The following is a 17,755-nucleotide window of genomic DNA, read 5'->3' as shown; positions in this document are numbered from 1 at the left end:
ATGTACTTAATATATAAATCTATCAATTGTAATCAATAAGGATCACTAGTTAATAGGTTAATAGGCCTCATCCTTGTCAAGTTAAAGACATCATGGAACCTTCAGAACCACCAAGTTCTTGTTTTTTTAAAGTTATAGTAGATGTATGCTTTACAATAATTTCCCCCTGGAAAAAGAACAGTTCAAAGAAATCATTTAACACCCCAAGTAACGATGACATTCATGTCCACGATGAGTGTATGTAAACTTCTGACCACAACTGCACCTCTGGCAATAAAACACACACACACAAAATCCCATGACTAATCCACATTCACCCTCAAAAGTTTTTCTCCAGGAAGTTGTTGACTTTTTTCTTTTAGCTTACAAACTTTTATGCCCTGAACTTTTTGTTGCTCTGAAGAAGAAAATTACAAGTCAGCAACGCTGTAAGCTGCTTCCTGACCCATACTGATATAATGAGGCATAGGTTGAGCAATGTAGCTCCATGCTTTTTCTATTTTTAAGATAGAAAAATGCTGATTACTGAGCTCTGTTAGGTAAGTAGTGGGATTTTAGATCCCTGAAAGTGAGATTTACAAATAAAAGTGATGAAATGTTTATGATTTTTTTTTGTTTAGTAATTAGGCAATTAGTGAGTGCACTGCATTTAATTTATCACCTCCTGTGTTTCGGGCTACCACTGCAATGACCCTGCTTATCAATGTCTGTCATCGGATACAGAATTTATTTTCTTCAAACGCATATTTTGTTTCATTTGTACCATTTGGCTTTGAACCTGCTGAGTTTCTTAAGAATTCCTCAATCCTGTGAAAACCATCATGAACTTCCCCCACACATTCCTGCAAATCCCAACACACAAGTAATGTGACACACTTCCTGTCTCACAATGGTGGAGAGACTGAAGCAGGCAAAGCTGGTGAAGGCCGGAAAAGAAACTGGAGAAAGAGAAATGCGCACACACCGAATGAGAGAGAGGGGACAAAGGGAAACACGTGGGACGTCTTTCCAGCTGGGAGCAAAGCTCTGCAGTTTTTCTGTTCATTGAGCAGACACAAGCTTCCCATCACATCCACCCCTGCAACATGTGACTCACCAGGACATTTGATTGTAAAAAACTCCGACTTGTATTTGATTGTTAAAACGTAATTGCATAGTTAAAAGATGGTTTTTTTTGAAAGAAATGGGACTGGACATTTGCATGGAAGTCCCATTTCATCTCACGACTAAAGCATGCACATGTTGCTTGTCATTGATGGTGCAGAAACAGGACTACTTCAAAAGCGCTGCTTATTTTTAGGGAGCTTTCCATCTGCTGCCACTGGCTAATAAACAAGGTGCACAGCACTGCCTGAAGCCAAACTGAAGGAAAACATGCATCCTTCTGTTAAAGCTCAACATCCAGGTGGAGAATATGCTAGAGGAAGCCTTCGGGAAGCACCTAGAGGAAGGTTTCAAAGAATAAAGCAGAGTTTATTTCTGTTTCTAACACATTGTCATGGGGGGATTTGCTTCATAGACTTGTGCTGTAAAAAAGTAAAGTTATGAAACCGAACTCCAAATGAACATTTGCAGTGACTTAATCAGAGTTGCAGTCGCAGCTAAATTTTTTGGAAAGTCCATCATGAGCTACTGAATCATTTATGTAGGTTATCTCCTGTCGCTGTGGCATAGGCTTACATTGATCATGTGGGAAGGAGAGATAGCAGCAGCAGCACAAATGGCAAATCCTCAGCTGGGATCAGCCATCTGCTTTATGTGCTCAATTCAGCTGGAATGAGGAAATCCAGAGAATGTAGCTTTTACTTCATTAAAAATGCTGAATTTTCCTACTTTGTGTGATTCCCCACATGCACCATTGCAAGCTATACTCAGGCACTTGAGTGATGACTGCGTGCAGACTGTCAATATGATTCCTATGCAAATGGAAACACCATGACAAGGGTCATTAAATCTCGGTGCTTATTAGACAGCATAATGATCTGATGATATGTCTCTCCGAGCAGCGGTTTGAAGGAAAATGCATATGGACTGATGGCATAAAAAAAAGACTTGGAGGCTAAGTTCATGAATAGTTTTTAAAACCTCCCTAAACTCAGGTGTTACAGCAAGACAATGCCAAAACAGTCCCAATGATAAAACCCTCACGTCTTTATTAAAGGTCGGATGTTAAAGGTATAAAGAAAAATCACCCAAAGTTGACCATGAAGAAAACAGATACTGTATTCTATAGTGTAAGTAATGACACATCCCTACTGCTGTCAGTGAATGCACTGGAGATCAGATTACAGTCTTAATCTTAAGTTTCATGTGATCTGCTTCATTGCACAAGTCAACCACATCGGCTTTTCGTTGCAAAACCGCAAAATGAGATGATAAAATATAGACAGAGTTTAACTTTCAGGGAAATGCTACATTTCTTTTCAGCTAGATAAGAAAATTACTTCAACTGTCATGCCAGTTGCAACAGTAACATTGCTGTAAAAAAAAAGAGAGAAAGAGAGAAAAAAGAGAAAAAAAGGAAATGTGTGCATTTTAATGTACCTTTCTTTATGAATACACTTGGGTGCTATAAATGATCATGACTTTAAAGTCTCACAATGGTTATTTCAGGTAAGTTTATTAAAATGTTTTATTGTCAGGGATGCATGATGCTGTTTCCAGTGTTTATGTGACTGTGTTAATGTTTAGCTAGCAATAGGACACCTGTATTGAGCCAATGTTCATTGTCCAAAGAGTACAGGAACTGTGTGACATAAGTAAGGAGATTGTAACAGGAACATAATAGAATAATGGTATAATGAGGGGACAAATCCATTACAATATTAGAGTGTAAAGCTGCACAGCACAATGCAATACATGTTTGCGGTAAGAATACAGCAGATATGCAAGAAAATAGCTTTTCACCTTTAATGCAACTTTACAGGTTTTAAAGAAATTGTGAGAAATGTGGTGAGAGTAATTTTGTGCTGTGTAAAATTCACAGTAAAACATTAAGAACAAATTTTCTTTGTGTTTTTTTTCTTCATTAGGATGCATGAGTACAACCTCGGGGAAGATTTTCTTCATTCATTTTGTCAGTTTGACATACAGTAATCACGCAGTGTGACGCCCCTCTGCTGTGTTTTACAGCCTCCCCGTTGTGATGGCGACAGGCCTGCTTATCCTTCATTAATCTCTCTCCCCTCCTTCTCCCTCGCACTTAATGGTGACGTTTATCCTATTAATGTGTTGTTTGCCGGAAAAATCTCCCCCAAAACATAATCCAGAGACATGGTTAGTAATGTGTGTGAGCGGGGACATGGTTGCCTTGGAGTCTGTGATTAGTTAATGGACACAAAATAAATGTCAAGAGATGATGCTCAGAGACGCTGAGAAAAAGAGAGCAATCTGTGATTCTATTATACTTTTCCCCAGTGGCAACGAAAAAAATCAGCACTACTGGCTTCCCTTTCACAGAGCTACAAAGATGTACAATACTGCCCCCTGCTGTGTGCATGTACAACTGCAGTTTGATTGTACCACGTTGATGAGTAATAAAAGTGTTCAGGCCCTTAAGTAAAGACAGCAATGCCACAAGATAAAATAGATCATTACATGTATAAGTCAAAACATGGAAAGAAGTACATAATTTTTTTTGCTACATTTTGTAACTCATCTTACACACATTCTTCCTTTGCTGATTCTGAAATATTTTACTTGTTGTACATGATATTATTGCTTCATATGTACTTATTCCACTTAAGTGTATTTATTTTGATTTCATATTGGCTTTCATTTTATTAAAATCTTTGTTCAGTCAAAATGTAATGTAATGTAATTTATTTAATTTGTTTTTCAAATTACTGTGACAAAAGAATTCCCCAAGTCTGGGAATTATATCTCATCTTCACTGTCAAATACACTAGTTCAGGAAGCCTTTTACCTATTAATTTAATGCCCTTTAATTGTATAATGTAGTGGCTGGAAATCAAATGTGCCGTGCCACGGAAATGTTTTTTGCCTGCATCCTTATTTCTTGCCTTTTTCTTTCTTTCTTTCTTTCTTTCTTTCTTTCTTTCTTTCTTTCTTTCTTTCTTTCTTTCTTTCTTTCTTTCTCTTTGTATGCATAGGATTTTCATCTCACAAAACAAATTAGTTAATGATAGCCAGAATGAAAACAAATTGCAGGTTTTAAATGATGATTTCATTTTTATTTTGCAGTTTCTTTGTTTCTTAAACGTATTTTTGTGTGCATGTTGCTAGTTTTATAAAATGACACTGCTTACCCCAGCCAGTTACATTTAACCAATAAAGACAGCAGGAATGCTCACTTGAATATTTACATGAATGTGCTTAACTGTCTCTACAGTTATTTAACAACTGACGTTTCTTCAGATATTAAGAGATAGATTGCACTTATCAACCTCTTACTAGACATTGCCATTATAAAAAAAATTATTCGGCAATATGAAACATTATTATATAGCTAGATGTTATTTCAAAATATTCCAAGTATTTTCCCCTTACTTTTTACATGACAGTGCATTGCTGCAAAGAATCATATGTTTATGGAGTTTTTGTTATTTTGTCACTTTTTTGGAGGCTATCACGTTGTTATTTTAACCAGCAGATGGCACATTTTGACTACCATACCATACCCATCTCATGCCTTGTAGGAATCTCCTAGCCTCTGCTTCCAAGTTGTGGGCGTTTTTTCCTTCTCAGTCTTGACTTTTTTTTTTTGGGTGTTGCCTTTACAACTTTGGAGTTTCACCGGAGTGCTGCTAACAAGGACAGTCAAGTCGGATACTTCCTGTAGCAACATTTAAAACTTTTCGGACCACCGTCGAGGCCCCTCCGCTTTGTTTATTCCGCACTTTTTCAGACGGTACGGGACCGCTTTATTATAGCCGCTGTTAGCCAGCTAAGCTAACGGACGCCGAGCTGCTGTAACGTCGGCTGAGTCGCTGGAGAGAGAGTCGTTCGATGCAGGCCATAAAGTGTGTGGTGGTGGGGGACGGGTAAGTTAAAGGGCAATTTTATTATCAATTTGAGCTCTTAAATGTTCACAGTTTGAAGCACAGTACGATGTTTTATGGCTGTTTTAGTTGACCCAGTTACCAACAGTTGGCTAGCGGCTAACATGCCTAAGATAACAGCCAACATGAGCGACAGCTGTTGTTGTGCCTGTTCTCCAGCCCAGCTGGGTCAGACAGATTTATCTGCATGCCCCGGTTCGGTATGACTGAAAGGCTCCACAGCACGTTATTTAGCAGGCATTTCGTTTTTTATAAAGTGTTATGATTAAGTGCTTACATTTGTCTGTTTTAAATTATGGTTTTACAACAGCTGTGAAGCTGCCCAAGGCCTTTGAGAAACTTAATTCACTCGTTGTTTGAGGCTTTAAAACAACAAACCACCATTAAAATTCAGCAGAAGCCATTTAATTTTAAATTAGCGGGGTCATTCCTTCTCAATTCCTCACATTTTTAAACATTTTCTGCTCAAACATATCAGATTTGCCTACCAAGTCAGAGTTTGGACTCCCATAGTGGTTGCTGTGAAAATTTAGCTTTATACCTCAAATATTTTTCTATATATTTATTAAGTTTTAAATGCCCGTTCATCCACTTTCAGGCCTTTTTGCTGCACATTGAAATCTGAGTCAATGTTTGAACATGAATATCTCAAAAACTAGAAAAGAAAAGGGCCTGAAATTTCCCTTTCCCTACCATAAAAGTAATTCAGGATCCGTAATATGGGACAGATGCACATAGAAGACTGAATATTGGAAAGTTAAAATATTAATATTTGCGCACACACTAGTTAAATAAATAATTAAAATCTTCACATTGAAAAAAAAAAAAAAAAACCGCAGAAAAAATTGTGATAATTTGTCAATAGTGTATATTTGTATTCTTTTCTCTTTTTTTTATGCTGGATTGAAAAAAAAATATTTTTTTACACAAAAGAAAAATGTCACCAATTAGCTTATTTAAAATTGATCAAAATTCTGGAGTGTTCAGATGGTGCTCTTAATTATTAATACTGATCAAATAATTTGATTAAATATTTGCTAAACCTACAGCCCTGAAGGAATCTTTGAATTCAGGTTAAGTTGACAGTGTTTTGAATGCCTTTTTTTCCCCAATTTTAAATGTAAAACATTCATTATCAGACTCCTCTAGGGCAGTGTGCTTGCTCACAAAGTTGTTATTGGGTTGGGGTTGGACGTAGAGAAAAAAAATGTCTAGAATAATAGTTGATATATGAAGCGAAAATTTCAATTTACTACCAAATCTATATATTGGAATAAGCTTTATGAAAATGAAAGTGAAAATGTTAAGTGAAATAGTACTTATGCAAATACAAACATAATGTCTTTACCTGTGCTCAGCACAAAGTTTTATTTAGTAGTTGAGACCTATCATAGTTCACCGTATGACTGGGTGGCATTTAATGATCTCTGGGTGTTGTGTGTGTGTGTGTGTGTACAAATTCTCACTTTGTTGAAAATCATGGATCAGATATACTTAGGATTATGATGCATTTCTAAGCCTACAGTGCATTTTGTAATGTATTTGTATGTGCTCTTATCCCCTATATTATACTATACTGTGTGTGTTTTAGATCATATGATATAAAAGCTGTTTCAGGACACTCCTGAGCATAATTAAACTTTTGCGATTAAGGCCTGACATCTATTTGAAAGATCACAACAAAGCCAAAGCAGTAGGTCAGCAGTGGTCATCTAAAGCCAGATCTTTTACATGAAACCTGTAACTTGACATGTTAACCTGTCAAGTAGCACAGTTTCTCCATTCACACATTTCAAGTAAAGTGCTCAACTTCTCATCTTTCCCACCTTCCTCTTCTCAGGGCTGTGGGTAAAACATGTCTGCTAATCAGCTACACTACCAATGCCTTCCCTGGAGAGTACATCCCCACGGTGTAAGTATCACACACACAAAATCCCCCACTGGCCAGCTGAGGTAGGGCATGTGGCAGTTAATCTTGAACATGAAGTTGCATATTACAGAAGAAAAAAGTTTTGTACGTTTTTGCATAGTTTCAAAAACGTTATCCACCTCTCATTCTCTGCAGCTTTGACAATTACTCTGCCAATGTGATGGTTGATGGGAAACCAGTGAACCTGGGACTGTGGGATACAGCAGGACAGGAGGACTATGACAGGCTCAGGCCACTGTCCTACCCGCAGACAGTATGTATACAGGCATATATTACATGTGTTTATCCACTGTCTTGCATAGTTTGGTGTAGCCAGACAATGTTCACTTACCCAGCACCGATTTGGAGTTATTCACTGGCCTCTAATACTCAAGACAGGGTCTGTGCATTCTGCAGAGTAGAGCCTTGTATCCACAGTACCTATACACTGTCTGGGGGACGGCTGGAGGAAGTGAAAAGCAGCTCTTGCTTTTGAAAAGCAGCTCTTGTTTGCCCTCTTTGTCTTCGCAGTCAAGTTGGCCTCTGTGCCAATGACTCGAGTAGTGGGAGTCACTTTGTTTACCCAACAGGACCAGCCTCTGTTTGTGTTTATTTGTGAATCCTCACATCTGCATTAGTCAGTCTTATGTTCAAAATGTTCATCCTCAACTGGTTAATTAGTTCTCACAGTAAGTTTGGGTTATTATTGTCAAAGTTGGAACACAGACGCCTGCACAGCGATAGTGAAGTTCTTAATGTCGTAGTGATTTGTGTCTGTTTTGTCCTCCTCAGGACGTGTTCCTGATTTGCTTTTCACTCGTCAGTCCAGCCTCCTTCGAAAACGTCCGTGCCAAGGTCAGTACAGCATGCTCTTTAATATTAACTTAACTGTTTTCCATGAAATGCCATTCTCAGATCAGCTTGGCTGGGTAATTGTGTTAGTGTGATACATAGCCAGATGATGGTGTGCATTTTTGACACAACTCTAAATCTAGCTAAAGAAATATGCTTAATTTTAGGATTTATTTTTTTTTGTCACAATGGTTTCCAAAAAACTATTAAATGTTTTAAAAGCAAAATGTAGATTTTAGTTCAAATGCAGCTCTTTGATGCAATGATCACACTTCTTAAAGGTAACACTGTTTGAAACTGGAAACTGTGAAAGAAACCTATTGTTTTAAACAATGCACTTGCATTCAGTATCATCTTTTTATTTAATAATAATGCATGCCAACACTTCTGTCCTCACCCTGCAGTGGTACCCTGAGGTGAGGCACCATTGCCCCAACACACCTATAATCCTGGTGGGAACAAAGCTGGATCTAAGAGACGACAAGGACACCATTGAGAAGCTGAAGGAGAAGAAACTCTCTCCTATTATCTACCCGCAAGGCTTGGCCATGGCTAAAGAAATAAGTCAGTTGTAGCTCCACACTTTGACAAATGCTTCTTTTTTAAAAAATAAATAAATAAATAATAATAATTTATTGACTATTATTTTAGAGGATGAAGATGCTAGAAGGAAAACTCTGCAAGGGACAATTTTAAATTTGGCAGATTCCTGTTAACTTGGCTGCAGACTGACAGCAGCAGCGACTGGCGTCCGTTTGTTGCTCGTTTGTTGTTTCGTTGTTGCCATTTCAGGAATATTTATTGACATTTTACACTTGTTACAGTATTTAAGTAGTGACTTTTCTCCTATAATTGTTTTTGCTGCTCTAGAAACGGCATTTTGTTTCATTTTCTTTTTGATATTTTCTCATTTTAATAATAATAAGAAAAATAAAAACACTTATTAATTAGCATCTGGACAGATGTGCCTAATTAAGAGGCTGGTGAGTATATTGTGTCTATTTATAGTCATAGTAGTTATTTGGAAGAGACCATCTCCTACCTTCCAGATGGAGCCTCAGAAACTAAGCCTTTAGAAATCTGATAAAACTGCACACAATTTTTTTTAAACTTATAATTCATTATGGCAATTACAATATTTAACATTTCTATTGCTGAGTTGGGTTTTTTTTTCCATCATTGATTATTTGTAATTGTTTTTTAACCATTTCTTTCTTTTCTATTTAGAAACCTCTGCCGCCTTTTGTTGTCTAAAGTGTAGAAGGATCTTAAAATATGTTTTGACTAAAAAAACGAGACTGTTCTTCTTTCCCCCTTTTGTTGACCAGGTGCAGTGAAATACTTGGAGTGCTCAGCTTTGACCCAGCGTGGCCTTAAAACGGTGTTTGATGAAGCCATCAGGGCAGTTCTGTGCCCACCACCTGTCAAGAGAAGGAGGAGGAAGTGCAGCGTGTTGTAATGGGGAGCAGCAAATGCGGTCGAAATCAGAACTCGCCTACTTGGAGGGAAGAAGACGGCTGGGTTACTTTCACCCTGTGTCCTTGCTTACATAGAAGCTTTGGTAGATCAGACTTCCATCTGAAAGAACTTTACAGATTTAAGCGGTGCAGAAGAGTTTCTGTCAGATCTTTTCTCTGGGTTTGCATCTGTTTAGTCCTTTCAGATGGACAGGAAAGAAGTGATTTTTTTGCTAAGGCCTCGGGGAACGGGAGGGCAGGGGATGTAATTGTTGAGCTGGGGAGAGAGGAAGGATTTTACTAAAAGAAAAACAGAAGTCGTCAGTTTTCTCAGACATTGTGAAGAAACACTACCTGAAGATGAATTTCTCGTGACACTACCATAGATTTAACACTAAAAGAAGGAAGTTCTGCACGGCACTCTATCCCCTACACACTAAGAGATTCCTGTTGCCTTGATAAAATTTTAGTTTTAAGAGGTAAAAAGATTTTTTTAGAATATTTTTTTCCTCCATTGGACCATTTTTGTTTACACGTGTCATCCAACTAGAGGTGCTGCGAAAACTCTGCCATCTCTTGCTAGTCCCTCTGTGAACACTTTAATACTGTTTTTACCTGCACAACGTGTTGTCATGCAGTTGTGAAGAAAACCTTTAAACCCTGAAATGACTGCGATAAATTTTTGAAGCTCCTGCTCAGAATAATTGCAAGAGTGCAGTGATCAAACATTAAAGAGATGGTGTCTGGTTAATATTTTTAACATTTGTCTTGTTCCTCAATGTTTTTTCTAAATGTATCCATCGGTCTTGTCTCATATGTGAGCACAGTGTTTTATGAATGACGGTCAGACATGTGAAGGTGTCTGTGCAGCAGGTCTTGTTTTGCTCTCCTTCATTTTTCCTTTAAAGTTGTGCCCTAGCTTTCACCAAATTTTACCCAGACGATGCTTCTTGCTAGTATGTGATACCCACTGTGTCATAGCCATCATGGAAGTGTGTAACATTTCATTTTGAACCCATCTATTACTGTCTATTATGAAGCCAGTGAAGTAATTTTTGAAGGTCAGAGCTGATTTGAATGCATTTTGTTTTACAATATAAACTTCAGTAACAGAAAATTTATTATTTTGAAATGATCAAGTTGTGCGATTGCTCCAGGGAACTCAACATTTTATCAGTGTTTCATTGGCACAGAGGAAGTTGGATTTAATTTCTTAATAAATGTGGTTTCATTTTCACATTGTAATTTGCTGTGATTTGTTTTTTCCTTTTTTTAAGCAAATTTGTTAAAATTCTGTATTTTTACATTTTATATGATGCCACAGACATTCTTTTGTCAAGGTAAAGGTTTGAAAATGATACCATTTCCAATGAAATGCTTTGATTGGAGTAGTTCAAATTTTAAAAAGGGGGAAAACGCCCCATTAACACTCAGTTTTGCTTCTGTACTCCACCACAATGGAATTAAAGAAGGATTAGAGGTGAAATGTTACTATTATCTTAGGTTGTCCAGTTATTTTCAGCCTATAATTATCTGTGACTATGTATAGAATTAGCTGCAATTCCTATATAGTTACTGCAATACCTCTGTTAAACTCCTTGAATTAAAGCTGAAAGTCTGCACTTCAGTAACATGTTGATTGAAAAGTTTCCTACAGCGGTGTACAGAAGCAAAACTACAAAAAGAGTCTCAGCTTCCTGTAAATTAGCAGACGACATGGAGCCGCTGGTCTGTCCATCTCTTGTAGCGCAGCAGCGGTTGTCAACTTTTTCTGTCCCCGCTTGGAACCAGAACATGGTTCATACCTCCCTACACTTTAATAATCAACAACAGTAAATTAAAAAACAAAACAAGGATCCAAATTTATTAGCTTCAGCAAACGTATTTTTTTCATGCATAAATCATTTCCTTTCAACTTTGATTCACTCCAGATTTTTTTCTTTCAACCAAGGTGGGAAAGTGTTACAAAAGTTAAAAAACCAGACATTTGAGTCTGCCTCAATTGTGGTTTATTATTTCCGAGTATTGGTGTACCATATTAAACAATGTGGTGAACACTATAACCACAATAGAGGAACATCAGCATGTTAATCTCACAGCCTCACTTAACAACTTGTGCAGTTGTAGATTTGTTCAGGTTCCTCAATATTAAGTCAGTTATCTGCTTTCTTCCCTACCCTGACCTTGTGATTCATCGGCTAACAGCTAAACGCAACATTAAAATAAGCTCTGAGGAAAGGCCAGACATATTTCTTTTGTCCTTGATAATTGTTCTTGTATGGCTTCATTCTTGGTCATTTGTGTGATGTGTAAAGGTTAAAAGCACATGTCCGCTTCACAGTTTGTAGGCTTTGGCTTTCCACTGCTCGTATACCAGGTTAGCAGCCACTGCATCTTCAACTCCCATTCCTGTTATTAAAAAAAGAAAAAACAAAGACATTCTCAAAGCATTGAATTTTTTAATGTAATGAGATGAAAACATGAAGTAGAGGCCAGATCGTGTGGCTTTAAAGAGTGAGACTTACCAAGGGACTTAAAGACGGTGGTCTTCTCTCTGTAAGCAGGTTTGATCCCATTAATAACATCTCCGAGCTCTGCAAACACCTCAACCTGCAAACGGCACAAACGCTGTAATATTCTTCCTCACATAAGATGCCAGTGACACACACACTCCAGTAAGCATAACAGGAGATGACACACTGACCCCAGAGAGGATGACATCACCGGACTCGGTCATTGCTCCCTCCCTGCTGTCAGCATACACCACAGCCTCCTTCATCAATGAGTCATCCAGCTCCCGCCAATCTGGCCTGCAAGCTCCCACCGCTGGTTAGAGGAAAAGTAGAGAAACTGTTTTTCTTTTTAAAATTATTTTCTGTAGTAACCAGTAAAAAAAACGCTCCATCTGTCTCCTCAGTTTTGCATAACCATCAATGTAAAAAAAAATCTCCCCCACTTCTCTTAAAATATTTTTGTGGGTGAATTACTTCTCACCTGCCACATGGGCCCCTGGTTTGACCCACCGGCCACACAGCACTGGCTCTATAGACCTGGTTACTGTTACTATTACATCCGCTCCCCTCACTGCTTCCTCCACTGAACCGCACACCGTCACGGGACCGCCAACTGAGCGGCGAAACTTCTCCGCTCCCTCCCTTCTGTGGTTCCACACCCGCACCTGAAATGAAGTTTCAGGGGAAGCGAAAGGACCAATGTCAATAATAAATAATGAGAAACACAAATCTTTGATTAGTTGGTGCAGTTAATGCATTAATATAGCTGTCATCAGTAACTGAGTAAATACTAAATGCAGTTTTTAAGTAATTTAATTTATTAAGGGATAAAAAATATCCAAACCTACCTGGCCCTGTGTGAAAATGTAATTGTCTCCTTGTTTGCAGATTTAAACCATGCTGGAGCATGAACAGCCTGTTTAAGGTCCTGTCAAAACATCTCAATCTGATTTAAGTCTGGACTTTGACTAGGCCACTCCAAAAGCGTAATTTTCTGTTTATTGAGCCAATCAGAGGTGGACTAGCTGGTGTGTTTCAGATCATTGTCCTGCTGCAGAGCCCAGGGCATGAACTGATAACTGGACATCCTCCTTCAGGATTTTCTGCTAAAGCAGAATTCATGGTTACATGAATTACATCAAGGAAACCAAGATCTGATACAGCAAAGCCTCCTCAGATCATCACATCAACATCACCATGTTTGACTGTTGGTTTGATGTTCTTTTTATGAAATGCTTTGAGTTTTATGGGAAGGTTTGAGTCCCATTACATGTGGCTAATGGGAGTTCAGCTTTTCTCTCGTCAGTGCACAGAATATTTTCCCAGATGTCTTGGGAATCATCAAGATGTTTTTGGCAAATGTGAGACGAGCCTTTATTTTCTTTTTGGTCAGCAGTGGTTTTCATGTTGGATCTCTCCTATAGATGCTATTTTTGCCCAGTCTCTTTCTTATTGTGGAATCATGAACTCTGACCTTAACTGAGACAAGTGAACCCAGCAGTTCTTTAAATGTTGTTCTGGGCTCTTCTGTGACCTCCTGGATGAGTCTTCAAAGTGTTTTTGGAGTCATTTCGTAGGCCGGCCACTCCAGGGAAGGAAATTTTCTCCATTTCTGCATAATGGCTCTCACTGTGGCTCACTAGAGTCCCAATTTTGGTGCTTCGTAGAAATAGTTTTGCAACCCTTTCTAGACTCATAGATGTCACTGATCTTGTTTCTCAGCTGTTGTGTTACTTTTTAAAATCTTTTAAGCCTGCTTCAGTTTGTCACAGAAGTTCTGTGTAAGTGATTTGTGTATTCAGCAGGTCTGGCAGTGTGAACAGTGAAACTGCACTCAGCTTTCCTACAAATGTGGTTAATCACAATTAATTCAAGATTTAACAAGAGGGATCATTACTTTTTCACACTGGCAGGTAGGTTTGTATAGCTTTCCTTCTTTATTAAATGAAAGCATCATTTAAAACAAATTGCATTTCTTGTTTACTAAAGTTATCTTTGTCTAATATTAACATTTGTTTGATGAAGAAATCAGGAAGGGGAAAAATACTTCTTCATGACTCTGTATGGGATATTTTGGACCAACATTTTACACAGCACTCTCTACCACTATAATAGAAAACACCACATAGGGAAATATCTTCTGGAGGAATGGTACTTATCTCTAAAGAACAGCTCCAAATACCTGGAGAATTAATGCTAAAGAGCATTAAGGGTGTTCTGGTGGCACACGTCAAAAAGACTATTGGTTTTTCCTTTAACATGAATGTATGGGTCATTCATACAATGTTCAGGTACTGCTGCTGCTGTTACTGGTCAGAGATCATTTTAAATACCGACATATGGCAAAATATAGAACACATTTTTATCACTTTCTCACCGACACTGCTAGCAGGCCGGCAGCAGGGACTGCTCAAAGGAATGTTTTGTGCACATGCTTGCTACTGTCCCTCTCTGTCAGCCCCACGAAGCTCAGCAAGCTGTGCTGTCACACATTTTGCACATTTAATAAGAGCCGACATCCTTCAGGTAACTCACAGTATTTTCAGTTTTGTGCAAAAGTCCTGAGCTCCCTTATGTTGCACAGATTTCTTTAAATGAAAAAATAAATAAATGAAAACCCCTGCAGCAAACAAGCCTCTTAGTAGGGGCAGACGTGGCACTTACTTCTTATTCTTTAATAAATATGTAATAGTATGCTGTACTTAACATATCATGTTCTCTAAAATAAATATATTTTTTGGAAGCATACCTCTTTAAATGAAAGCATTTCAGTGAAGGCTTTATAGTGACTCAGGGCTTGTTGGCCGGTCCCCAAGATGGTGAGAACCTCGGCTCCATGGCGCATCAGCAGCTGCATGACACACCAGGGCAGACCCATAAGTTCAGAGCTACAGCAGGATTTCCAGAATAGAAAAGGCATGCTGTGAATAAATCGAGAGCGGAAGTACCTTAGCCGAGATTGCTGAAGCTCCAGCAGTACGCATATTTGTGATTGCCTCTCCATCCATGACCTGCGGGTTGGAAGCATGAGACTGCAGCTCATAAAACCAAAGCCATCAGAAAGACAAGTGCATGCGGGGATTGAACTCACAGCCTTCATATGCCCGGACTCGGGATCCAGCAGCAACACTGTGGCTGACACTGATGGCAAAGTGGAGCCACCCCCCCTGTTGTAGAAGCACACTAACTTTGTGGACAGGACTCCGTCATTCTCCATGTATGTAGGCATCAGCCCCAGAAACCTAGAAACGAGAGCGAGTTTCAACCAGCAGTAGTTGCTCCCTGTTAATGGTTGATTTGTGCTGAAGCACTCTTGAAGCAGACGGAGGGCCTTACCCGTTGTGTTTCTGCAGGGGCACCGTGGAGCGCACAGGCTGGATAACCTCCGCGCTGTCCCGGCTGGAGAACTTACCTAAAGCCTCCTCCAGACGGGGGATCAGCTCTTTGTAATGCAACAGGCTCTCAACTTCACGCTCCCATATGATAACAGGAGGAGCCCCAGCCATGGCTGCTGCTTCTGAGACGCTGATGCGTAACTGACTTAACTGGTTTGGTACAAAGTTTGAGTCAACGTCGAGCGGCATTTGAGCTGCGTTCAAGAGCCGCAGTAAAGCTTTTTTAAACACGTTGCGCGGAGAGGGGCGGGCCGCACAGAGGAGGCTGTATAATCCACTGCGCTTTCCAAGCGCCAGGCTCCCGTAGTCTGTGATTTGGCACCAGTTTAAGGGGAGAAAGTATTCAAACAAGCCAATCTCAGGTTGATACCCACTTGATCCGTGTTTAAGTGTTGCAGTTTCTACGTAAACGATTGTGAAACAATGTCCTGTCTTCAGATTATAACCAGTAACGGGGCCAGCTAGATGCTGCTTTCATGCTCCCTAGAAGGTTTGTAAGTCCTTTGACTTCCACAGCTGCTAGTATTTGCATGACTGTACTTAGAAATTCGGAATTATGAATTCATTACTTTTAAATACTTTCCAGAAAAAAATTGGAAAGAGGTGATTGATTTATCAAAACACATGCAAAAACATACGGAATTACAGCATATACAGCAAAAACAGTTTGTTAGATCAGTGTTTGGTATGACCACATTTATTCTTTCAATTCTCTTAGGATAGTTTGCCTGTCATTTCTTTTAGTCTTTGAGAATAGTTGTCAAGGCTGCTTGACTTCTGCCATACTGAAGACAGTTTGAACCAAACATTTCAAAGCCATCACTAAATATGACCTGTTTGCCACGGATTTCCATCACAGTGTTTCTGTAACCTGGTGTACCTCAGCCTTTTCTCCATGTTTCCTTCCACTGAGACCATTTCTGATAAGGCTTCAGTGAAGAATAGATGCATCTCTCAGGTCCTGTGTCAGGTCTCTCAAGGGCATGATTTTCAGATAGTGCTCATCTGCTATTTTCTTTTTAAGCCTGACACACATCAGACCATGCAGAGATACGCCCTGTTTTCTGTTACTAACCATTTGGGAATCACTTTGTTTGAACTCATCTTGAAATTTTTTTAATGAAGACAAGACCAGGTTTTAAAAAATAACAAAGAATTATTTTATTAAGAAGTGAGCAGGGCTACTACAAACTCCTGATGAGAAACATCGGTCCCAAAAAGCAAGAAACAAAACAAAAACACAATTAAACATGATTTTTCCCCCTCATGTTTAATCAAACAAAGGACAGGACTATTTAAAATGTTTTTTTCCCCCCCTCAAGGAGTTTTTGTCAGTGAAAGAAAAATCACACAAGCAGTCTCTCAATGGCCATCTGAACAGACTGGATCTGTGGCTTGAGCTGAGACCCCTCTTTTATAGTGACTGAGGTAGCGATAACAGGGCGCGACACCCCACAGGCCCGGCCCAAGGCCTGCTTGGAGCGGACAAACACGTAGGGGACGTTCTTGTCCTCGCACAGCAGCGGCAGGTGGAGGATGATCTCCAGTGGTTCCGCATCAGCAGCCATCACGATAAACTCAGCGATGCCTCTGTTCAGGGTTTTAGTGGCTGGGGAAGAAAGACAGCACCTTAAATACAGCAAGTTTGTTCTTGGAAACAAAAAAAAACAATGCTCAGCGTATTACAGGTTACACAAAAAAGTGCCCTTCATTACTGCTGCACCGTTATTCTTTTTGTGGCCCAAAACAAAAATACAAGTGTCTGTTTAACACAATTTTCACAAGCACTTAGTAATTCATATAATAAAAGCACTCAACATTGGCTAATCATTAGCCTTCACGGGAAGACACAGCTATGGTGTAATTTAACAATTATCTGTATAAACAATACTAAAAGTTATTTTTCTTCTCACAGGCATCCCATTCAGGCAGAAATCAGAGGCTTGTGACTAAAGCTAGTTGTTTTAAGTGAAGAGAAACCATGTTTCGAGCATGCTGGTGTCGCCTGCCCACTCAAATGCGTTCATTAACATTTGCACCGACCGTGTCGCACGGCACGTTGCGTTTACCCACCTTCGTTGGCTCCCTTCCTCAGTTGCTTGTAGTTTGAGGCTTGCTGCACCAGATCCAGGATAGTTTTGGTCAGCGTGGCATCGGCCAGCGGGTAGGCCTTTGGGTTGACTTGTGCTTCAGTCTGCTCACCACACAGAAACAAAGTAACTCCATGTTAACCAAGAGAAACCAGTTAATGAAAAAAAAAAAAAAAAACAGTCACCAGCACTGTTTTTGGTCACTTCTACTGAATTCTGCACTTAATTTACTATGCTCGCTGGTAGCTAACTAGCTACTCTGTTAGCTTGTTCGTTCGAGAAGACACTCACCATGGTGCTTTTGTGCTATTCCGGCCCTCTCGGCGAAATGCTTCACGGAGGACTATTTTAATTCGACTGGTTTCTGAAAGATTAACGATACGACGCAAAATGTGATCTCCTGTGATGTATTTTACAGCGGTACCAACTCTCTAAGCTCCGTCGCATGCAACGAGTCCAAACGTTTGCCACACGTGTGGTGTGAGGCGCATGCGCACTGGCAAAGCTGGCGAAATCAC

The 17,755-nt window shown here is 39.4% G+C and overlaps 3 protein-coding genes across 3 annotated transcripts; 1 reads left to right on the top strand and 2 right to left on the bottom strand.

Annotated features, from left to right (window-relative positions):
• Positions 1-4,651: 4,651 nt before the first annotated feature.
• Positions 4,652-10,484, top strand: rac1a (Rac family small GTPase 1a). Its single transcript, XM_085170588.1, has 6 exons — positions 4,652-5,003; positions 6,862-6,933; positions 7,087-7,204; positions 7,723-7,785; positions 8,187-8,346; positions 9,111-10,484. The coding sequence occupies exons 1-6, from the start codon at positions 4,969-4,971 to the stop codon at positions 9,239-9,241; spliced, it is 579 nt and encodes a 192-aa protein (XP_085026714.1). The 5' UTR covers positions 4,652-4,968; the 3' UTR covers positions 9,242-10,484.
• Positions 8,401-15,396, bottom strand: crym (crystallin, mu). The gene is made up of 8 exons (XM_085170587.1): positions 15,089-15,396; positions 14,844-14,994; positions 14,701-14,763; positions 14,502-14,603; positions 12,234-12,417; positions 11,944-12,065; positions 11,765-11,849; positions 8,401-11,648 (listed from the first exon to the last, which is right to left on the bottom strand). Exons 1-8 carry the CDS (start codon positions 15,334-15,336, stop codon positions 11,575-11,577), a joined length of 1,029 nt encoding a protein of 342 aa, XP_085026713.1. The 5' UTR covers positions 15,337-15,396; the 3' UTR covers positions 8,401-11,574.
• A 764-nt stretch (positions 15,397-16,160) lies between these two features.
• On the bottom strand, positions 16,161-17,742 carry LOC146512987 (NHP2-like protein 1). The gene is made up of 3 exons (XM_085170591.1): positions 17,529-17,742; positions 17,221-17,341; positions 16,161-16,756 (listed from the first exon to the last, which is right to left on the bottom strand). Exons 1-3 carry the CDS (start codon positions 17,529-17,531, stop codon positions 16,494-16,496), a joined length of 387 nt encoding a protein of 128 aa, XP_085026717.1. The 5' UTR covers positions 17,532-17,742; the 3' UTR covers positions 16,161-16,493.
• Positions 17,743-17,755: the final 13 nt, after the last annotated feature.

Source organism: Neolamprologus multifasciatus, chromosome 8 (assembly GCF_963576455.1).
Source record: "Neolamprologus multifasciatus chromosome 8, fNeoMul1.2, whole genome shotgun sequence".
Taxonomy (NCBI): domain Eukaryota; kingdom Metazoa; phylum Chordata; class Actinopteri; order Cichliformes; family Cichlidae; genus Neolamprologus; species Neolamprologus multifasciatus.
This window is presented reverse-complemented; position numbering and strand designations above follow the sequence as displayed.